The 24738-nt window shown below is 38.9% G+C and overlaps 1 protein-coding gene across 6 annotated transcripts in view; it reads right to left on the bottom strand.

Annotated features, from left to right (window-relative positions):
* Window positions 1-24738, bottom strand: part of SEL1L2 (SEL1L2 adaptor subunit of SYVN1 ubiquitin ligase) — a 123520-nt gene that overhangs the window by 10730 nt on the left and 88052 nt on the right. For 5 of the 6 annotated variants that reach the window (XM_078444287.2, XM_078444286.2, XM_078444285.2 and 2 more), the window contains 11 exons: window positions 24160-24219; window positions 23988-24069; window positions 22629-22783; window positions 21877-21933; window positions 13608-13676; window positions 12629-12706; window positions 8872-8934; window positions 8214-8301; window positions 4116-4264; window positions 2822-2987; window positions 2640-2714 (listed from right to left, as the gene is read on the bottom strand). In XM_078444287.2, the coding sequence (XP_078300413.1) occupies window positions 2640-2714; window positions 2822-2987; window positions 4116-4264; window positions 8214-8301; window positions 8872-8934; window positions 12629-12706; window positions 13608-13676; window positions 21877-21933; window positions 22629-22783; window positions 23988-24069; window positions 24160-24219 (1042 nt within the window). The remainder of the gene's footprint in view (window positions 1-2639; window positions 2715-2821; window positions 2988-4115; window positions 4265-8213; window positions 8302-8871; window positions 8935-12628; window positions 12707-13607; window positions 13677-21876; window positions 21934-22628; window positions 22784-23987; window positions 24070-24159; window positions 24220-24738) is intronic. The other variant, XM_078444284.2, reaches the window with a different exon arrangement.

The following is a 24738-nucleotide window of genomic DNA, read 5'->3' as shown; positions in this document are numbered from 1 at the left end:
TGTTTAGTCTCTCTCTCCTTCATGAATTTATTTTCTCTCTCTCTCTCTTATGAGGACAATAACTTTGAAGGTCTTGATCACTGATTATAGTCCCAGACCTAGAATGATACTTGACAAATATTTATGGAATGAATGGACAAACATGGTAGGAAACTTTTTAGAGAATGCTTTCTCCAAATGTTATATAATTTAGAATCTTATTTTCCAACAAATTTGGATATAATCAGGAGTAGAAAAAAATTCACGTGACTTTTAAGATATGAGACTTCAATCTTTTGAAGACCACAACTTAGTGATGACCTTTGGGGATCCATGTTTCCATTCACTAGGAAAATGTTGATTGAAAAGATGAGGGAATGCTAACTAGGACATCCATCTCAGGTGTGGCTAACCCCTCTATTACAGTCTACACTTTCATGGAAAAGGAGAAAGCACCCTGTGTAGTATGTTCTCAGGTGTATATTTAAGGGCTATAGGACTCCTCCATCCCAAATTTTCTCCATATTTGGCCTACTGCAATGCCTAAAATCCTTTGCAATTGATTCCTTTGGATACTGAAGTTCTCTTAATCTTCTAGAATCCTCTATTGGATTCTAATGTAATACCATGACCCATCTTTAGCTCTGAGTAGAGGTATCATTATAAAATTCTTAAGCTGCTGAAGACATTAGTTAATAGGCTTTGCTTCCCAGGTGCTTCAAAATATACAGGTAGATGAGGGGTGCCTTGGTGGCTCAGTTGGTTGAGCATCTGACTCTTGATTTCAAAAGGCTCAGGTCATGATCTCATGAGTTTAAGCTCCACTGTCAGTGTGGAGCCTGCTTTGGATTCTCTCCCCCACCGTCTGTCCACGCCCCCTTCAAAATAAATAAATAAACTTTAAAAAATGTACAGGTATCTGGGGGCAAGTCCTTATAGAAATGCTACCCAAGAGAAGGGATTGGAGGGACCCAGAGAGGCAAAAGTCCCTTGAAGCCCTAATGAGAAACCCACTTCATTTCTAATTTTACCCAAAGCTGCCCTCCTTTGACCCTGAGATTCTTTCTGGGCTATAACCACAAACAGACAGGACTTCTATGTGTTTTCAAGCTTTAGAAGGGGTAGGCAGGACCTCTAAAATCTCTGAGAAGGAAGGCAGTGAACAGGCAGGTTCTCCAGAGGATTCAGCTCCACCCTAATTGGGGGGCTGACTGGGGGAATATAGTGACCCTGACAGGCTCTCAGGGGGTCACTTGACAGTGGGGAGGATTCCTCCTTGAATTTCACAGTCACAGCGTGGTGACTGGGTCCTGATGGTTCAGCGTTCTCTGCTCACACTGCACCACCAGTGCTGATCAGAAATGTTCATTATTAGATTTCCTAACCTCAAGTGAGGTACAGCAGCCTCATCTCCAGAGACACTCATGCCTGACCTCTCTTGTGACACATAGTTAATTTTAGCAGCCTGACTTTTTTTTTTATATTGGAGAATTCTGTTTAATATTAATGTCCCCTCATTTTCAACGTCTCTTTTCCTTGGTGCAATTTCCACACATTTCCTGGCTTGGAACAGGCCTGTATTTGTTGCAATTGAGCTGATTTGCCACAGCTGAGAGATTGCTGGTGTTGTTTCCCTACACCAAACAAGGTCTTTATTGCATTTTAGAAAACATACACTTTTCTTCTTTAGGGAATTTCTCACTAAAGTTGCATGGATGGCTTGCTGCTGGGTCACCTGCTCAGCTAGATCTGAGAAGACACCCCCCATAACTTTTCCCCTCTGCCTCATATTAATATCAGTTGAGAATTTTTTTCATACCATTCACTTCTTATAGAAAAGAGGTGATTCTACCTCAGCATGAGACAATTTTAAGCAACTTAATTGGAAGTAAAATTGCTCTTTTATTGCATGAGACTTCCTCACATATCCAAATGCAGATAGAGCTTTGCAGCATCTGTTTGCTTTTAATAATGCCACCTGCCGATGCTTTCCCACCAGTGCTATTACACTTTCCTTATCACATGTGAATCCTGTAAGCGTAGCGTGGGAACCCCGGGAATAGGGAGAGGATCTGATATTTGACTCTGGGTTTTGTTCTGTTTTGTTTTCTGATGCTAACATGTTAATAGTTATAATAAAGGTGTGAAGTTGGTAGTAATCATCAATGTGGCACTTCAAAAGAGACATCAAATGAGTCTTAAATCCATAAGTAATTTTACCTATAAATTCATTGAGACATAGGTCACTACTCAGAAAAAAACTCAGCAAATGTGTGACTGAAGCCAGAACAACAAAACTGGTTTCCTGAGTAAAATTGTCATATTTCAAACAATTGTTCTGGTGCCATGGAGACAGAGCCATAGAAAAATTTCTATTGTTTACTAAACCAGGACCTTGAGAATAACAAAGAAATTCCTGGAAATGACCTGTCAACCAAAGACTGACCCTAACATTGGTTTACTAAACCAGGGACCTTGAGAATAACAAAGAAATTCCTGGAAATGACCTGTCAACCAAAGACTGACCCTAACATTGGTACAGTTTGAAATACCACCTTCTTGATATCTTGCTTATACACCGGAGAACTCAGCTGAAGCGAATCGATGACTAATAGTGGACAGAGACCAGGTACGTGCTTATTTTTATCTAGGTTCTATACCTTGAATGGCAGCTCGATTCCATAGGAGAAGTGCCATTGGATACATCTTCTCTTTTTCAAGAATTTTAACCTTTTCTAAAAAAAGGAGAAATTTCATTAGGAAGGCTTAAAATACCCGTGTAGTAAAGTCATTTATGCATATGTATGATTGGGGAATTGCAGAGAATTTTAACTTATCTTACTAGATTCCAAAATGAATGCTGAATTGCTTTGAGCTACTTCATACCCCATTTCTGCAAGCAGTGCATACTGAACAAGAGAAGAATCTATATCACCATCCTTATAGGCAAAGTATGCTGTCAGGAATTTCTCAGCCCAGTGGCCTAGTTCACAGACACCTTTATAAAGCTGTATATGGAAAAAGAAATCAAGCAGACTAGTTAGCCAATATACTTCATCCCAGGTAAATGATGAATGAAGTCAATCTTCAGCTCCTGCTGGCTGGTCAGGCAAGGATTTCAGGTTTAAAGCTTGGCATTTTGAAAATTATTTAGGGTGAAGACATAATACCTTTCATAGGCACAGAGATTACAAGTGTGTATTTTTTGGTCTTGAGCTGAAACTTCCGGAGGCTTATTTTAAATTTGTGTAATAAACTTTCCTGACTTAGACGCTATTTGACAGGACAAGAATACATCGACTTCTTTTTTTAAAAAAAGGACTTTTCTGGTCACTGCTACACTGCAAGGGTGAGTGATAAGGCCACAGCTGATGTGGAAAGGAGAGAATGAAGGGAAGACAGTGCCTGAGGGTGTAGGTGACATAACCACGAGGGAGGTGTGCAGAGCTCTGTGGGGACAAACGTCAACTTAGCTGAATAGCCCTTATGTAACCAAAAGAGGCTAGCCATACATAATTCATTAGGAAGTTGGCAAAGGAGCAAATCTAAAGATAGATTATTAGCTGGCAGCTTTTGAAATGAGTTTCAGAGGGGCCAGATTGCAACATGGAGGTATTTATATTGGTGCAGTGGAAGTGTTTAATAAATCAAAGAAGGACATTAAAGTCCTAAAAGCTTTCTTTTGAAAAGTACATCACTGGCTCAGGCTGAAAGAATTCACCTTCTCAGCTGTCATCCAAATCCTCAAAAACCTAAGGGCCCTGCTTTCCGGGAAGCAGTGGGCTGCATTTTCTGGGCTAAATCAAGACTTTCATTACCCACAACTCTCAATCCCACTGAAGTGTCCAGTTGCCCCGGCCATTTAGTGAAGGCTGAGACAGAGCTCCTTAACTGAATTCTGAGGTGAGCTCTGAACCTGATGAAAAGCCAAATGCAAGAGAGGAGGGATCATTTCTCTTCTTCCCTTTCCCAGCCTGAGTTTCATCACTGCTTTTCCTCCCTGGCAAAAGTCAGTGTTCACGCTGTCAACTGGGAGAGGTAATATCTATAAAATCATAGACACCAACAACTTAAGGACAGTTTCACCTCCTCTGTGTGATAAATGAAAAATACTTTAAAAACATCCCATTATTTACCTCCACAGCAGTTCTGCACGATCTTAACACTCCTGTTCCTGTTGCGTACATCTCGGCCAGATAATAAATGGCGAGGGGCTGCCCACTCTGAGATGCCAAGTAAAAATATTTGAAGGCAAGTTTATAATCCTTCCATACTCCAGAGCCAGCTGAAAATTAAAATGATTTTGAGCCACCCCTCATTTGTGTTATTTTTTATATTATAATCTATGAATATAATGGTCATAGTGATGCCTTCTGTTTTAAATAAGAACCAACCAATCCATAGCCAACCAAAAGTCAAGCTGTTACAGATCCACTGTTTGTAGGGGGGAAAAGCTGAGTTTGATTATAAGTAAGAATAAGGAAATTTATGTTCTTGACCCATTCAGAAATCTGAAGAAGGACTCCTTAGTCTCATGAAGATATCTCTTCAATACAACATACCTAAGATTAATAAAAGTAAACTAAGTGTGGTCTCTGAGTACCAGGGACAACAACCAGGATGTGGCTCACCATCCTTGTCCTTCCACACCAGAAGACCAGTGTAGTGCCTCCCTGTCATAACTATGGATTTTGGAGCAGGCAAATCCCAGCTCCAGGAGGCTCAACTCAGATTCAACTCATGCTTGGAGCAAGGAGAGGCATTTGGGACTAGGATAGAAAAATCAGCATACTCTCAGCAGCTGGGATTCATATCCTGGCTCTTTCATTATTCCTTTGTGAGTTGGGCACTTCTAGGCCCTTTATTTTCAAAAGGAGAGGCTTTCACTAGATGGTCCCTAGATTGTCTTCCAGCTGTTAACATTTCATAACCTTTAGTAGCGGTGCCACTAAGAGCAAAGGCTCTGGAGGCAGATCACTTGGGCCTGAATTACCAGTTCCACTAACTGCGTGATCTTGGGCAAGCTCTTGGACCTTAATATGGCTCAGTTTGCTCATCTATAAACTGTAGGATACCCCCTACATGTGCTGATAGGACTAAATGAGTAAATGCACATAAAGACTTAATAAACATTAGCCATTACTATTTCTCTTATTTTAGAAGCTTGAGTTATCTGATGGGTCCTGGGCCTGCAACTTGTAATGAGCCAGAAGAACAAGGCCATCTTAGGCAACTACCCAAGACAAGTACAAAACAGGCCATCTCCTTGGGCTACTAAAGAAAATGCCAGCGGATGTTGCAGTCTGCTGCTACCCTAGCTCTACCTCTGAAAGGAAGGACTTAAGGGGATACTCAGGTATGTTCAGATCTCTTGGTACTTGTCTTGGGCACTCCCTCTCTCAGTCCCCACAGAGTATTACAAAGTTTCATGGCTTCCTAAGACCTCCTACCCCAATCACTCTACCTTCCCTCTCAGAAGACAACTTGGTACCTCCTATCTCATTGAGGAAATTCTTGCATTGTCTTTTTTCACTTGCTTCTCTCTCCTTCCTTCCAGATTTACATCTGCAATATCCTTTCCTCCATCTCTCCAGTCTTTGAGGGTGAGAAGTTCCTCCTCTTTATTAAGGCTAATGAGGTCTCCATCTACCTGGGTGCAGTCAGATCCTAATGCCACCCTATTTTTTCCATAACCTCTTCATCAATTATCTCATAACTTCCATGACACATTAATTATCTCCAATAATTGGCTGGCCCTTTTTTTTGTCAGAAATTATACCCAGGTCTCCCATCATCTTAAAAAGAATTCCCTCTTGGTTCTTGGTCTCTCTCATGCTACCATTCCATCCTTCTTCCTCCATTTAAAGGCACACAACTTCCAAGAATATTTTTACTTATCTACTTTCTCACTTTCCATTCATACCCCAACACATTGTGTCTGGTTTCTATACCAACCAGTCCAATGACCACATAAACATTCTCTATATTGACAAGGCCCATAGATTCTCAGACCTTTCTTATTTTTTGTTTGTTTTGTTTTGTTTTGAAGAAGCAGGCTTCTCATTACATTTCACAGAGGGGCTCATTCATTTATTCTTTCTTGACAGTTCTATCCTGTGGCTTCCTTAAGATCACTTTTTCCCCCCATTCCTCTGATCATGCTTTTTCAGTCTTTTTGTGTCTTCACAGTCCCCACAGAGTCTTCACTCTTTCTTTGCAAACCTTTTCAATACAACAGTAAGGACCACCAGATTTCTGACCATGGCCCACTGTTCCTCTCATGTTCTCATTTCCTTTTGCAGTCTCAGCTACTTTTAATTAACTCCTATATGTTGATGCCTCTCAAATCTTTCTCTTCAAGTTTGACCTTTCTTGTGAGTTTCATACCTGTTTTGGGGTATCCACTGGACATCACAAGGCACCTCAAACTCAACCTTTTCAAAAGTGAGCTTCCTGACTATACCTTTTGCCTCCTTCCTCAACTGGTATCTTTTCCTTCGGTCTTCAAATTCCTCCTCAGATTGCTGCCTCAAAATTCTATCCAAATCAATCACTCCAGCAATTTGATTTTTGTTAAAAAAGGAGTAGACTTAACAATGCATATGTCATATGGATCCAGGAAAGACCCCAAAGAGCCAAAGTAATGTTGAAAAAGAAAACCAAAGCTAAAGAAAACCAAAGCTAAAGGCCTCACAATTCTGGACTTCAAGCTGTATTAGCAAGCTATAATCATCAAGATAGTATGGTACTGGCACAAAAACAATTACATAGATCAGTGGAACAGAACAGAGAACCCAGAAATGGACCCACAAATATATGGCCAACTAGTCTTCAACAAAGCAGGAAAGAATATCCAATGGAAAAAAGTTTCTTCAGCAAATGGTGTTGGGAAAACTGGATAGCAACATGCAGAAGAATGAATCTGGACCACTTTCTTACACCGTACACAAAAATAAACTCAAAAATGGATGAAAGACCTAAATGGAAGACAGGAAACCACCAAAATCCTAGAGGAGAGAACAGAAAACAACCTCTTTGATCTCGGCTACAGCAACTTCTTATTAGACATGTCTCCAGAGGCAAGGGAAACAAGAGCAAAAATGAACTATTGGGACCTCATCAAGATAAAAACCTTCTACACGGTGAAGGAAACAATCAGCAAAACTAAAAGGCAACTGACATAATGGGAGAAGATATTTGCAATGACATATTGGATAAGGGTTAGTATCCAACCTCTATAAAGAACTTACCAAACTCAGCACCCAAAACACAATCCAGTGAAGAAATGGGCAGAAGACACGAATAGACACTTTTCCAAAGAAGACATCCAGATGGCTAACAGACACATGAAAAGATGTTCAACACTGCTTATTATCGGGGAAATACAAATCAAAACCACAATGAGATACCACCTCACACTTATCAGAATGGCTAAAATTAACAACTCGGGAAATGACAGATGTTGGCGAGGATGTGGAGAAAGGGGAACACTTTTGCACTGCTGGTGGGAATGTGAACGGTGCAGCTATTCTGGGAAAATAGTATGGACGTTCCTCAAAAAATTAAAAATAGAGCTTCCCTAGGACCTAGCAATCGCACTACTAGGTATTTATCCAAAGGATACAAATAGCTGATTCGAAGGGGCACATGTACCCCAATGTTTAGAGCAGTGCTATCAACAATAGCCAAATTATGGAAAGAGCTCAAAAGTCCATTGATTGGTGAATGTATAAAAAAGATGTGGTATATACACACACCCACAATGGAATATTACTCAGCAATCGAAAAGAATGAAATCTTGCCATTTGTAACAGCGTGGATGGAACTAGAATGTATTATGCTAAGTGAAATAAGTCAGTCAGAGAAAGATAAATATCATACAATTTCACTAATGTGGAGTTTAAGAAACACAATAGATGAACAGAGGGGAAGGGAAGGAAAAATAAGATAAAAAGAGAGAAAGAGGCAAACCATAAGAAACTCTTAAATACAGAGAACAAACTGAGGGTTTCCTGGAGGAGAGGTGTGGGGAGGAGGATGGGCTTACTGGGTGATGGGCATTAAGGAGGGCACTTGTGGTGAGCACCAGGTGTTATATGTAAGTAATGTATCACTAAATTCTACTCCTGAAACCGTTATTACACTATATGTTAACTAACTTGGATTTAAATAAAATTAAAAAAAAATAATGCACTTGTCAGTCTTGGCACAGTAGCTATATTTGTAGCACTTACAGTAGTACATGAAGCCTAACTGAAACTGTGCGTTGGGCCATCCTTTCTCTGCAGCTTTCTGAAAGTATTTAAGTGCTTCAGCATAATTCTGCAAGATAATTACACTCTATTACTCAAAGGTGTATTGTATAACTCCATGGTAACAATTGCCTTCTTTTTTTTTTAAAGAGTATAGATAGTGCCTTATGTGATTTAGGCTAATTAAAATAGTATCAGAAGCATTATAGACTTTATTTAATAATTATATTATACTCTATTAGGAAATAATTATCTCATTTTCACTGTAAATTATGTCTTTTCCTACACTGACAGTATTTTTTTTTTTTTAGATATTGGGGAAAGGTCACCCAAAAGTGCAGAGGATAACAAAAAAGATAAATTTCTCTGTCAGAAAAAGTCTTCAGGAATTATATAATTTCTAAGGTTACTTAGAACCTATAATTCTAAGATATAAATATGGTCATTATTCTTGTCACAAATTTGTTCTATGTCTCTTTGGCAAATATTCCACTGGATTATTTTATTTCTATCATCAAATACGATAGTTTGGCAAACTAGGTATCAGACATTAATTCTTTTAAATTAATCAACAATCATGAATTTTACCCCATAAATTGCTAGAAATATGTTGAAAAGATAATGAAATTATTTAACTTACCACAGGAACTCCTTTCCCATAAAAGTAAAGAAGACCGAGCCCATGAAGACCAATTGCATTGCCCTGGAACAGTTTTAAAAATCCAAGTAAAGTCCCAGAAGAATTCATGATAAGGTAAATTATGGAAAAATCATTCTAAATATTTAAAATGCACCCAGTAGAGGTTTAATCAAGGCAGGTTAATGAGACCGTTGGTAAATTATTCTGTCTCTCTCTAGTTTCTCCTTTCATGCCTTCATAACCCCCTCTGACGAGAAAAGAGGGAAACAAAAGCCAAATCTTTTCTCCATTCTTTCATTCAGCATTTATTTAGCACTAGCTTTGTGAGTGACTCCATAATAGGCATTGGACAGACGTAGGAGGTGAAAGTTGAGAGATGACAAAACAATGATCCCTGTCTTAGAGAGTTCACAGGCTAGTGGGCTCTGATCCACTAAGTAGCGCCTCTTAAAATAGTCACGTCAAAAGTGGTAAGTCCTGTGCTAGAAACAGATCAGGAGTGTTGTGGACACCTAGAAGGGGGACTCAACTGCCTAGATGAGGGTAGAGACTGAGGGGATTGAGTTGTCAGAGGTGGTTGACATTTGAGTTTGGTCTTGAAGGATGTGTAGGAATTTTCCAGAAGAGAGAAGTCTATCCAGACACTTGTCACCTGCTTTGGTCAAAGGAGGTTGACATAAATGGCCAAGTAACATTTTAAAGATTCTTTGAATTTTGATCTAGCAATTCTGGATGGTAAGGTGTTGTTAATATATGTTTCTTTATTTAAATCTGATTGCTTATAACATCATCAGTGTTTTCTTTTCCATTTGATGCTAAATTAACTACCATTTCTTTTTCTGATTAGTATTCTAAAGAGCCTATGGAATGGAGTATTTATTTAGCATGTTTAGAATTTAGCACATGTTCAAATACATCAGTACTTTGCATATCAATCCTGGATGAAGTGTGAACCTTGAAAGTGACTTCCCCAACCAGGAAGCCCACTTTTCTTTTTGTCTCCCATCATGTATTTCACCTGCTAGTGACTGAGTAAAGAGGCACATTTGGCCACTCGACTGTCATTCAGTAGACATATAGGTTTGTTTTACAGGTTTATAGTATTTCCTCAGGACTCAAGTTTTGATAGAAAACTCTCCAGATTCTTCTTACCCCCTAAATGTAGTTATTGTGGATGCAGCCAGAGTCCCTCTCACTGTTACAGGAATAGCACGTAACTAGAGAAGGCATAGTTCAAAAATTATTTCGAAACTCCAAAGTTTGAGCCTATGCATATCAAAGGGCCAGCTATTGCAAGAATTCTTAAGGATGGTCCAGCTGTATTTAAAACCGGTGGTATACAACTGCTCTCTTCTTCTTGCCTGTCCCCTTACTATGTATCTACTTGTTGTCCTAGAACTCTTGGGAAAGTCTGGTCTGGGGGTGGTAAGGCCTTGTGTGATGGATGTGGTAAAGTCTGGTGAGTCTGTCTTCTAACAGTGAGTCTGTCTTCATTCAGGTGTTGAGAAAAATAGAAGAGAAGGGAAATGAGAATAGAGAAGGAGGAAGGGAGAGAAGAGGGTAAGGTTTCTAACCTTTGGCTCACCAACTATTTATGGACCAGAGTACTTGTTTATAATTTTCAGGTCAGGAGTGGCCCACTTAGATCCCTCCAGGAGCCATTCAGGTAATGTAAGTAGTACATCAATCTGGTGATAGACTGACAGAGACTGAGGCAAATCAGAGAGTTCCTGCCCTGTTTAAAGGCAGTAGCACCACTCAAGAAACTGCCCCAGGCAACTGTTGTCACATGGAGTGGCAGCCTCATATGGTCAGCTCTTCCCATTTTCCAAGAAAAGCTGGATGTCCAAATTTGTATATGTAATTTCCTGATTTGTTTTTTTACTTCAATATAGTTGACACACGATGTTACATTAGTTTCAGGTGTACAGGATAGTGAAAGAGAAAACCAGAAGAATATGGTCCAATATGGACCCAACAGGATAACTGCTCATGTTTCTGAGAAAATAAGATAAAAGAAGTCATAAAGACTGTAGCTTTGTATCTTGATCTGATGACTTAAAAGCAAATTAAAAAACATATATATATATAATCTTAATGTTATATCTTATCTTAATATTGTATATAGTAAGAGTATGGGTATGCAGAAAGTGGAAGATAGAAAGACAGAAAACCTTTTACTTTGGTAGTGACCCCAAGTGAGAAATCTAATAAACCATCAACCAGGTGATGATAAAGGAATATATGGTCATGTCCACCTGATGCCATTCAGAATAATTACCTAAATATAATTTTAGATTTATCTGTAAAGAAAGACAGCTCAGATTTAGAACACAAGTAGCTCAGATTCCTGCCCTGAATAGCTTGGAAGCCGGGTTAATTTACACACCCAACTTCCTGGCGTTATTCCTTTGGGCTGACAAATCAGTGTTATTTGCCAGATTACAAGATATCTTCCTCTGTTACTTAACCCCACCTCTTTTTCAGCCAGTTTTCCCTTGTCATCCTAATCTAATGGTACTCCATCCAGATCACTTTCTTGCTGAGCAAAAATTTCATATAAATTACAAGGGAGAGGAGAGGAGAGGAGTACCAGCCTTCTCAGTAATTTACAACACAATAGCAGCAGCTCCAAGGTGTTAGTCACTTATAAATAGGCTCCTAAAGCAGCATGTGGGCTTTTAAAAACTGAGTACAGTTGAAAGTATTCCCCAGTTTGAGCACATCTTTACTCCCAGTGTTGCAGTAAGGCATTGTGAGACAATGAAATCCTTCCTGCTGTGCAGGGTTAGAAAGTTTATCAAGGCCATTTCCCAGCATTAGGCACATGGGTGTTACAATGAGGATGTTCTTAATGCACTAAAGGAAGTCAGAGTAGTCTACTAAGTTTTATCAGACAGATGCTAGTGTCACTGAGCCCCGGAATCAAGACAAAAATTTTAGTGGCAGGAGCCATATTATTCCATTTCTATATTCCTTCATAGATCCAATTAATTCTGCTTTGGATATGCTTTGAAGTTCACTCTACCTAACTGGCCCCAGACTGCAGAAGATAAGCTGACCCACTGCATCTACTGTAAGCCAGGCACTGCTTTAAGTACTTTGCAATAAAAGGCATATAAACATAAACTCATTAGATCCTGGCAACAACAATATGAGGCAAATCTTCTTATATTCCCATTTTACATTTGGGAAAATTGAGGCACAGAGAAGTTAAGTAACTTTCCCATGGTCACACAGGCAGTATGCTGCAGGGCTGGCATTTAAACCATGGATTCTGCCTCCAGAGTTGTGTCTCAACCATCTTGTCCTGGTCACCTATCTGATGGTCTGCCTGGGCCAGGGAAATTTCTGGCCTTTGGGTAAGACTAAACGGGAAAAAACTAGGCATTTCTTATTTGTCCTTGTCCTGAACTTACTGCAGATATTGTTTGAGTTTTCCCTTCCTCTGTCCTCTTTTATTTCCTGTTTCCTGAGCTAGGTGGCCTCACCTTCTGGGGGACAGAAAGCTGAGCTTTTGTTTGCCCTCATGCTGGAGAAGCATGTCATTGCCATTTTTCGTTTACTGAGAAAACAAGATGTGTCTCCCCCTATCCCAACTCCACATTTTATTGTCAATGATATTCTTCTCCAAGACATGAAACTCCCAGGCTCATTACTTGGGCATGGGGCTTTGAAATCAACTCTTATGCATGAGTCTGCATGTAATAAAAGCCAAGTGTTTTTAAGTGCTTACAGAAACGGGCTGAGTACATACCTTACTGGCTGCCATGGAAAAGTATTTGAAGGCAGTTGCATTATTTTGTGGGGCTGCAGCGTTCCCCTCTAAATACATCTACAGAAACAAACAAGAGGATGTAAAAAAAAAAACTGAGGAATTTGTGGGTGATTAAAATGTTTTAGAAGTACATAGAAGTGATAGTTGGCCAACATTGTGAAATGCAGTGAACGCCACTGAATATACAGTTTAAAATGGTTGATTTTACGTTGATTTCACCTCAATTTTAATCAAAGAAAAAACTGAGGAAGCAACCTACAACACACATTCTGGTGTGCCCTGGCCTAAGGGCAGAGAAATGGACCCTATTTTGTGTCTTTTTCACTGTTTCCTTCCATCTAAATTAGTATGTAGCACTTCTGGAAAAGGAGCATTTGTCCCCATGGTTACTAATGCAAATTGGCCGCAGGGAGCCAAGGGCAGCACTTGGGGGGATGAATGGTCTTTGAAGGAGAAAAAAAATGTTCTTCTTTAGAGGAACTGTCCACAAAAGTTGCTCAGCAGCCGAGGGCCTTCCCTTGATAGGTGGCCCCAGGATGGACTTTGGTCAGCTTAGAGCTGGTTCTCATTTCCAGGGTGTAGGAAGGAGGCATCTCACGGGAGGCAGGGGGTGGGCGTGTGGGGGGTGGCCATACCAGTTAGATGTTCAGTTCGCCCAGATCTCTTGTTACGTGCCAGAGCAGGGGGTCATGGTGGTGGTAGGGGTCTCTGCCCAGGAACCCTGAGCCAAGTGCACTTTCAAGGCTGTTTTTGGTGCCTCAGACAAAGGCTGCTGTTGTATGGGGCTTTTTCTCAAACTGTCACCTCAAGAATACTATCCTCAGTCTGTAGTGGAATGCCCTCGCCAGCTGCTTCCATGAAAGACATCTGTCATGCTATACTGGGTTCAATTAGCTGGTACCATTAGTTTCTTAGGTTTTTAAGAAATAAAAAGTACTGATCAAGATGAAGCATGTACCTTTCCTATAAATGCCATGGCATTTGCACTCCCAGCCTTTGCTGCCTTTAAGAAGTAGTATAATGCTTTCTGGAGAAAAAAGGAACAAACAGTATTATTGACAGTCACAAACATATCCTGCAAAATGTTTTTCAAACCAGACTTTATTTCATTTAACATACATTCAAAAAATATCTATGAAATGCCCACACTGTTTAAGGCACTATTTCAAATGTTATTTCAAGAATAAACCTGAAGAGTGGGTGCCATATAGAGTTCACAAATACAATTTTAAAATGTGAGGACTGTTCCTTGCATGTGGAAAGGCATCATGGGCATGTGGCTTTGTGGAGGACAGATGAATCCCACCTATAGAACTACATAGTTCATTATTTTGAAAAAGTATGCTTCGATGTTAACAGTATGTATTTTATAAGACATTTTGTACAATTTGGTAGAATTGGACATGCAGTCTCCTAATGTTTATAAGGCCGAGTGAGTAAAACAAGACACCTCTAGCTCCTGCTGAGACTAAGTCTTTTTTTTAAAATATATAATTTGTTGTCAAATTGGTTCCCATACAACACCCAGTGCTCATCCCAACCAGTGCCCTCCTCATGCCCATCACCCATTTTCCCCTCTCCCCCGCCCCCCGCCATTAACCCTCAGTTCGTTCTCTGTATTTAAGAGTCTCTTATGGTTTGCCTCCCTCCCTCTCTGTTTGTAACCTTTTTCCCTCCTCTCTTCCCCCATGGTCTCTGTTAAGTTTCTCAGGATCCACATATGAGTGAAAACATGGTAACTGTCTTTCTCTGCCTGATTTATTTCACTTAGCGTAATACTCTCCAGTTCTATCCACGTTGCTACAAATGGCCATATTTCATTCTTTCTCATTGCCAAGTAGTATTCTATTGTATATATAAACCACATCTTCTTCATCCATTCGTCAGTTGATGGACATTTAGGCTCTTTCCATAATTTAGCTATTGTTGAAAGTGCTGCTATAAATATTGGGGTACAAGTGCTCCTGTGCATCAGCACTACTGTATCCTTTGGGTAAATTCCTAGCAGTGCTATGGCTGGGTCATAGGGTAGTTCTATTTTTAATTTTTTGAGGAACCTCCACACTGTTTTCCAGAGAGGTGCACCAGTTTGCATTCCCACCAACAGTGCAAGTCTTTTTATAGAAGTGAACTTCAGGCTAATTCTTTCTAAAGCAAAATGAAGGAGGCCAGCCTAGCCTCTGCTTCTCTCTAGGTTGTAACATTAATTGAAACGCTCAGTCTAGAACATCTAAGGGCTGACCTGTCCCTTGTTGCCCCATTCCTTAGGCTTCATCTTAACCTCCCAGAAGTTCTCCTCAGAAACCACATGGAGCATTAAAAGAAATTAGGCCCACAAATGAGAAATGAAGACACTTTCCAAAGTGTCTTTTTTAGGACACAACTCTTCTGTCTTTAAAAAGCCTCAACTAAGAGTGCCTGGGTGGCTCCGTTGGTTAAGCGTCTGACTCTTGATCTCAGCTGAGGTCATGATCTCACAGTTTGTGAGATCAAATCCCATGTCAGGCTCTGTGCTGACAGTGTGGAGCCTGCTTGGGATTCTCTCTTGCTCTCTGCTTCTCTCTCTCTCTCTCTCTCTCTTTCGCAAAATAAATAGACTTAAAAAAAAAAGCCTAGGGGCATCTGGATGGCTCAGCTGGTTAAGCATCTGACTTTGGCTCAAGTCATGATCTCACAGTTTGTGAGTTCAAGCCCTGAGTCAGGCTCTGTGCTGATAGCTCAGAGCCTGGAGCCTACTTCAGATACTGTGTCTCCCTCTCTCTCTCTCTGCCCCTCCCCTGCTCACACTTTGTCTCTGTCTCTCTCAAAAATAAACATTAAAAAAAAAAACAAAAAAACCACAAACCTTGACTAGGTTGACATACAAGAATCTGCTCCTTCCCAAAGAGGAGAGAACATTTAAGGAAGAAATGTGAGTAGTTCCTTTATATGTGCATTTGCTCCAGAAATATTGCCAACTTATTTGGGAATCACGCCCTTGTTGTAAGTTAGTCTGCCTTGTGGACATAACTAAATACGAATGCCACCAGTGCTGAACCTCACTAAATCATATACCCATTCATCCATTTATCTCTTCTATTCTTCATTTATTCTTTGTTTCAAAAACTTAATTGAAAAGTGCTATATATATATAGTATTATAGGTGATTCATAGATGAACAAAAAACACCATCCCTACATATGCTTTCCACCAATACTGCTGTGAAGAAAGGTACATATGTAAATAGCAATGACAGTAGGTGAAAGGTGGGATAAAAGCAACACCAAAAAGAATTAGAGAGGCATGGAATAACAGAAATTGTTATTATGTAATAAGTGTTTTACAAGCTTTGTCTTACCTAATCTTCACAACAGCAGTATAAGGAATGACACTCAAAGTGAAGCAGATTTGAGTGAATGACACTCAAAGTGAAGCAGTTCTCCCGATTCAATTCCCATGCACTTAGTACTCTGCCTTCATGGTGTCAAGAAAGAGGACTTAAATGACAAAGGTCTCACAAAAGATGGAGAGGATTCACCAGCACAGAGGGCATCATAGGCTGGAGGAATAACATGAGCAAGGAATGGAGATAGAAATGTTCAAGATGTGTTTAGGAAACAGTAATTACTTCAGTATGGCTGAAGTAGAATATCCAAAAGTTAAGATGTGCAGGAATATGATGGGGCCATATTATACCAGTCCTGGATACTAGGCCAAAGTTCCTCTTTTATTTGGCAGAAAATAGAAGGCATTGGAAATTTATGATCATAAAGGAATCTTGAGACAACAAATGATGTCCAAAATGTCTAGAATAACCTAAGTGTCAATTGGATAGGAGCAAATTGTAGCAATGTATGATTTATCAATCATCTATCAGTAAATAAGTCAAAGGTATGATTTACCAATCACATTTATCTGCTCCTATTAATACAGAAAATGAAGGTATTTCTTATAAATGAGCCAAGACCCAAAATACCTGTGGGTAACTATCATGGCATACATCCATACATTTAATTGTTTGCTTAATTTTCTGTCTCCCCCAGTGTTGAATCCTCTGTACTTAGTACAGTATCTACTGTATATCAGTCACGTAGGAAATATTTCTGGACTGAATGTATGAGTGAATGAATGAAAGAGTAAGTTTATACATCTCTAAAACAGGGGAACTAGATTTTAAGCATTATAGTCCCTTATAGTTCTCATACTATGATTCTGTGACATAATTCTCAAAGTCTAGTTTCAGAATCTGGCTTTCAAATACATATTTGGCAATAGAGAGTTCTGGGGGAAAAACTGTCATTCTGGTGAACTATACTTGAACTGTTAAAGGAGATAAACAAATAAGAATCAGAAGATAAGAATCCTGGAGTTTTCCCCATCTTTCAATATAATGATCCCATAAGAACTAAAGGAATTGAAGCTTTCTCTAATTTCCCCTTCTATACCCCTCCACTCTCATGACTTACTCAGCATTTCAGTTCTCTTTTATTTATTTTTAAATTAACCTACCTTTAATGCTGTTGCATTTACTAAACATTTACTAAGCTCTGTGTGAAAGTATCACACAAGTTACTTTGATGGGTCCTTGCTCTCAAAGAGTTAAATATCCATCCATCCATCCACCCATCCATCCATCCACCCATCCATCCATCCATCCATCCATCCATCCATCATCTGCTGCAGTCTGCATATTTGTGTCCCTTCAAAATTCATATGTTGAAACCTAATATCCAAGATGATGGTATTAGGAGGTGGGGCCTTTGGAAGGTGACTGGCAGAGCTTTCATGAATGGGATTAGTGTCTTTATAAAAGAGGCCCCAGAGAGCAAGCTCACTTTCTGTTACATGAGGATACAACAAGAAGTCCATAAACGGGATAGAGGGCCCTATCTAACCATGCTGACACCTTGATGCCAGATTTCAAGCTTCAAGAAGTGTGAGAAATATATTTCCATTGTTTATAAGCCACCCAGACTATGGTATTTTTGTTACAGTGGCTAAAACAGACTGACACCATCTATCCTTTATTCAAATATTTACTGAGCACCTACAGTCATATTTTACTGATTCTCAGATGTGCCCCCCACTTTAATAAGACACTTCTTACTATCAATGGCATCATATAATTTATATTGGCAGTGTATTTTCTTTCTCAGTAGAACACAAAATAAAGTATCTTATAATTGATGGTGTCTTAGATAGGTTGAAATATAGTATGTCCCAGGCATTATGCTAAGAGAAATTTTATTATTTAAACACATATCTATTTTTTTTTACTAAAAATTTTTTTTAATGTTTTTATTTATTTTTGAGAGAGAGAGAGACAGAGTGTGACTGGGGAAGGGGCAGAGAGAGGGAGACACAGAATCTGAAGCAGGCTCTGGGCTCTGAGCTGTCAGCACAGAGCCCCACACAGGGCTCAAACTCACAAACCATGAGATCATAACCTGAGCCAAAGTTGGATGCTTAACCGACTGAGACACCTAGGTGCCCCCACGTCTCTTTAAAAAAAAAAAAAAAAAAAAAAAAACGAACATGATTTTTCATTGGTTCAAGAAAATCCCTAGTTTAATCAGTTTATAACATTTCCCCTAGAATGAAATGCCAAGAAATATTTATAAACACTGAAAATAAATATAAACTGAAAATATTTATAAATACTCCTTTTATCTCAAAATTTGTAAATCATCCTGAAAAGGGATGATATTAGCTCTTGATTTTTTAATGGGTGGCAGGATAGACAAAGCAGTTGCTCTTACATATCTGATTATTATGCCTCTGCTAGATTTAATTTAATTATGCCATATCCACTTTAATAATATGCACCCAAATACCCAGCATTCCTAAGCCAATTCATGCTGAGCCTGTACATATTTAGGAATGCAAATTACATTAAAATGTATGTGTAGAAATTCAAGATAATGTAATCAAGGCTTGCATATACAATATTTTTCAATAATTAAGAATTTGGTAGTGGGGGAGGGAGAGGTGAAATGTTGCCTTATAGTGACAACCCATGAAAGAGATTAATTTAATCAAACAATGAGGAGAAAAAAAAGGCAAATGAGTTATTTCCAGGTTTTTGATACTTAATTTTCTGGGAAGTAAACTGGGCATTACTTACATTTATAAAGAAGCTTACTACATTAATCATTTTCTTTGGTGGACCAAAGCATTAGCATACTGGCTCAAGTGGTGGCTCTCAGGCTGAGGACCAACATATAATGCTTAGGATGCTATCACTCACTAACTCACTCATTCATTCATTCATTCATTTATTCATTTGTTCAATAAATACTAAGTACTTAATATATACAAGGTACTATCAGAGTATAGGATACATAGAACGAGCAAGATAGACAAGAACTTACATTCCATTCCATAATGGAATGGAATTCCATTCCATTATGGAATGGAATAACATTCCATGATTATCCAGATAATAAACAAGATCAAAATAATTCAGGGAGTGATATGGGCTAGAGGAAAATAAACACTGTAATAGGATGAGTAGTGGAACAGTAGAGTTGATCAAGAAAATCCTTTCTAAAGAGGTAAGACTTGAAAGATGAGAGGCTAGCCATGGGAGGAGTTATAGTAACAGCCTTTCAGAAACTGGGTCTATCCTTTTACCTTCTCTCTCCACTTTGCATCACCCTCCAAGTTGATTCTGGTGCAGTTAAGTCGTGGTAAGCTGCAAAACTGACCACAGTACTTTGCCATTGTGCCTTCATTAGGAGTCCTTTTTACCCCTTCAATGCTGGCTGACCCTGTAATTTGCTTTGGCCAAAAGAATGTGGTGGAAGTGATTTGTAAGTTCCAACCCAAGGCCTTCTACCCTTGTGTTCTTAGAACCTTTGGCTACTAGGTGAAAAGCTTGGGCATAGTTGGCTGGGAGAAGAAAGCATGTGGAGAAACCTAGTCATCTTAGGTGTCACAGATGAGGCCATCATAAACCAGCCTGCCCTGGCCAATACTCTACAGATGCATGAGCAAGCCTAGTCAAGGTTGGTTGAGCCTGGCTGAGATCAGAAGAATTACTCAGCTGAGCCCAGCCAAAACTGCTAACCTGCCAAAATCATGAGTTAAATAAATGGTTGTTGTTTTAAGCCATCTAAATTGGGGAGTGGTTTATGATGCAGCCTAAACTGATTGATACATAAGCCAATCAGTCTGGAGATTTGAAGCCTTGACTGGAGCACTCTATGCAGGTTTGGGTTTATTAGGCTGAGGTAAGCTGGAAGGACAAGCCTGTGCTCGCACCTAGAATGTGCCTGAACCACTCAGATGTTCCGGAAATAAGCCAGCATTTTGGTGATGTCTGGATGGGAAGTATGGGGCCCAACACTACCATTTGAAAATTTTCAAATAGTGGTCAGAAACCTGATAAATTATATCATTCCTTCTTTTTGCTTTATGTATTTATTTTTTTTAACGTTTATTTCTTTTTTAGACAGAGAGAGACAGAGCATGAACGGGGGAGGGTCAGAGAGAGGGAGACACAGAATCTGAAACAGGCTCCAGGCTCCGAGCTGTCAGCACAGAGCCCGATGCAGGGCTTGAACTCACGGACCGTGAGATCATGACCTGAGCCGAAGTCGGCCGTTTAACCGACTGAGCCACCCAGGCGCCCCTCTTTTTGCTTTATAAATGAGGAAACTAGATTTTAGAGGTTGTATGTCTCCCACCCCCACCCAGCTCAAAAGGAAGTACAGTTTAATGGAAAGAGCACAGGCTTTGAATGTTGAAGCCCAGAGTTCAGATTCTGATTCTCAACATTACTACCCAGCTGTGATACTTGAAACAATTTACTTCATTCCTCCAGCCTCAGCTCCTCCTCTGTAAAATAGAGATAATAAAACCTCTGTGGATGAGTGCATAGGAGAGCCTGGCTGAGTTCCTTGGTGTTGCCCATGTGCCTGGCTGTTGCTACTACAGCACCAGAATCTTTGACTCAGTGTTGGGATTACATTTCATCCTCATCTGGAGGCAGCTCCCATCTGGTATTCAGAGTGGCTGGTGCTCCCCAGTTCTTAGCTTTATAGGGTTTTTCACGTATTCTGCAAAAACTGGAGGGTATTCCCTACAGCTGAGGTTTGGGTGCCTTCACACTCAATGGAATTTCATGTTTATGGAAAATGGGCAATTCTTACCAGTTTATGTATCTGTTAGTTAACATGAGAACCTCACTGCAGACTGAAATCTGACACTGGAGTAATATTATGAATCTAGAACTTCTCATCTATGAAGGTAGAACCCTGGTTATGATGAAGATTAATCAAATCTGAAGACCTTCAATTGAGCTGTCTTAAGATGCATATGCTTATTTCAATTGCTACCTATTTTTTCATGTTTTATGAATTTACCCAATGTGTACTCAAATTACACTCATAAAAATAACATAAAGTGAAGTGAAAAGTAATAACAAATCACTCTTTTATGTAACCACCTAATAAAGTAGTTATTTCTATTGCTTAGCCATTGGGGCTATGTTGAAATAGGGTATGTGTTCCTTTGAGACAATGAGCACATAGGTTCTATAAAATGACAAGGGCTGCAAAATCATCTTTTAAAAAGAATCTCAGTTACTTCCTCAGATCTGAGGGGATCCATGGCCTTGAAACCACAATTAGAATCTAGATGAGACCTTATCCCCCCAGCTCTGGTATCTTACTGAAGATCTTGTGTAGGTCAAGTTTATTTGCTTTTTTCTCCACTATAAATTTGAGTTGTTAATTAATCTTCTAACCTCGCTGGGATAAGGTAAGGTTAAGCAAAATGATTGAAAGGAGCTTTGCAAATTTATAAAGATGTTTAATAATATTTCTAATTATATTGAAAGCAGTCTGAGGCTGGTTCTCAGACCCCTCACAAGAAACTCCCATGTGGACTCTCCACCGCTGGTTTTTGGGCAATGGGTGTGTCCAAGGCTGGCAATTGAGGGTATCTTCCTCACCCAACACCAGTTAGGGTGGGAAGAGACTAGGTTCAAGGGGAGCATGGAAACTCCCCAGCCCCAGTGTTTTGTTGGAAGCCTCTACTCCTTTGTATTTAGAGGCAGTTAGGGAAAGTGCTTTCTCTGGTGAACTTTGTTCTTCCTCAAAAGCTACAACACTGATCTGACCAAGGAAGTAGTAATGGGCTCTCCCCAGCAACTTTTCCATGCTCCACTCCTCCCTTTTTGCCCTACTATCCTCCCTCACCACTCTCCTCCCCACAAGATGTGACTGAATCTTGAAATGACTTACATAATAATCCTGATCCAGACCTTTCCTCCCAATTAGATGTAATTGTCCAAGAGAAACCTAGGAACAACAATTTTTGAAAATTATTTTTAGTGATAGCATTAATTTAAATGAAGAAAATAAGCCAATTATAGCACAACTTGAAAAAATAAGTGAAAAAAAGGAGTGAAAAAAATAAGGCATTTACTTGGTGATTTTATTATAGTATGCTGTTTTAGTTTGATGCAGCTGGTATGCCTAAAAAAGAAACAGAAAAACATTCCAGGTGATACCTTTTATTCGATAATTGATTGATACTGGCCATCTGGCTTCCTCAGTGACAGGAAGCTGGCCTGCTGGTATACAGCAACACCTGGGTATATAAACCTAGTAGCCTTTACTCTTAACTCTCAAAGCTCACACAAATGCTGTCCCATTCCCATTCTCAAAGACAGAACTTCTGAATGCTGGTAAGAGTTCATTCATATTAAAGTCAACACTGGATGGTGCTTTGTTCTATACTTAAAATCTAGGTCTTTTAAAAGTAAAATTTTTAGGAGTAGATGCAAAAGAAAAAAAAAAAATGCCATTACTGTAACACCTGGCTCTTCCATAGGCTTTAGAAACTGCAAGTAGCAGGGAACAAGGAAAGAGGAGGGTGTGTCTCTTCCCTGTCATATTCAGGATGGAGCATTGTTAACCCTTTTAGGACTCAAGACAACCAAACCTCTTGTAATTTGCATTTCTAAAAATCCAAATTTGTCAGTATACATTACCTGTATCTGAACATCTCCTCTTTCTGCCAAAAATTTATAGTATTGGTATATGTCCCAATCTAAAATCTCACTGTTAGAACTCAGATTTTCAGGTCTCTCAGTCAGTCTCACTTTTTCCACTGGAATACTTTCACTTTTTTCCAATTTGTCAGCAACTGTGAACAGAAACAAAACAGAGACTAGCCAGAATACACAAGGTTGCAAGAGATAACTTAGAGAAAACAGCTTAGAGAAAACACTGTTCAGCCTATTCTTAAATTGTTCAGAGGTCTGGCCTACTAACAGAAAAAAAATATATACCCTTAGGAGATAGAAATTTACTGATTTTTGTTTATTTGGTTCTGAGAAAAGCGCAAGAAACCTCATTATTTTGTGCAGTCCCTACAAATAGTGTATTAACACATATCAGAGCCTACTGAAGAGTTTGTCCAAGCAGGCTCAAGGAGAGAAGACAGATGTTAGAAGCAGGCAACGGACCCTCCCTACCACTGACCTTTTCCAAGATTGAAACTACAATATAAGAGTAATAGCTTCTTAATTATTTCCTATAAAGAGTAGGAAACTAAATATAAATATAAATATATTTGAATAAACCTAACAAAGTATGAAGTTTGAAACATATATAGTAATTGTAGTTTCATTAAGCATATGAAATGATCTTGTTATATATAGTATCTTAAATTAAAAAGCAGTTGTTTCACTCTTTCCTTTCTCAGATCCTAATAATGCCAGAGCTGTGTATTTAGATATTATTTTGATTATAGAAATTAACCATATGGACCTTACCTTATTCACTTCTTGGAAGACTTTTATTTAAAAACCTATTATGTCATCTGGTTCAATGATGTGCAAGATGAAACGTTACATTCAACTTTGAAAATGATTCCAGGAACATATATTAATCTCATGCTCTATTTTTTGTGATCATTTTAATTATTTAAATAGAATAATGCTTACTTAAGTTGTTCTCACATGTGGTGACAGAGACTGGTAGTGTATGTATCTTACATCCATTTATTGAAGAGTTTTTAACAAGCCATCCCACATTCTAAATGTTAGAATTGGAAAAACTGCTAAATATTTATTGATGCTTCATTCAAATTCTCAGTTGAATGAAAGCACAGCACAAGAACATGGGGACTTATTCTAACAAAAATAAAAGATAAGCACATTCATTTAAAGCTTTTGAAAAGTAATAAAATCAGAAAACTCTACATTGTATTAAAAGAATTGTACTATAACAAATGCTGAAAGCATAGTCATTTAATACTTTCATAAATATACAAACTGGCATTGATTTATTCTTCTAATTGCTCAGCAAGTCTATTTATCTTAAAATAAATTATGTGAAATACTCACTGTAATCTGCTACCTTCTTGTAATGATTTAGGGCAACTTCACAATTCTGTAGAACATTGATTCCTGACAAATATCTGTACCCCTAAAACACAAGGATATATATTCTTAATATTCTGACAGTGTTGTATTTATAACATGCCCATTTGGGCCCAAGAATACTTGATTTACTTACCAAAATCATTTGGGACATCATGCTTCCTCCAGCACTTCCAAAGGTGTAATATATCAGTGCCTAAAGTAAACGAAAAAAAATCTATATCTAGATCCGCCATTTAAATTTGAAGCTCAAACCAATCATTGCTTTTTTATTCCTTGCCCAGCAATGAACTTTGAACTACTCCAAAATAAATTTCAACTTTTGTCTTCTTCCCTGGTAAAGATGGCTGACATTTTTGGAGGACTTAGGGCATTGTACATGATACTTCATTTACATTACAAAATACCTATGAAGTAGATATTATCTATCTATAATGGAGATATTATCTATCTATCTAAAGTATGGGACATTAAGAAATTTTATTTTATTTATTTATTTAAAAATTTTTTAAAACATTTATTATTGAGAGACAGAGAGTGAACAGGGGAGGGGCAGAGAGAGAGGGAGACACAGAATCTGAAGCAGGCTCCAGGCTCTGAGCTGTCAGTACGGAGCTTGACACAGGGCTTGAACTCACAAACTGTGAGATCATGACCTGAGCTGAAGTCGGATGCTTAACCGACTGAGCCACTCAGGCACTCCAAGAAACTTATG

Source organism: Panthera onca, chromosome A3 (assembly GCF_046562875.1).
Source record: "Panthera onca isolate mPanOnc1 chromosome A3, mPanOnc1 haplotype 2, whole genome shotgun sequence".
Classification (NCBI taxonomy): Eukaryota; Metazoa; Chordata; class Mammalia; order Carnivora; family Felidae; genus Panthera; species Panthera onca.
Note: the sequence above shows the minus strand (reverse complement) of the source record. Positions and strands in the feature narration are given on the sequence as shown.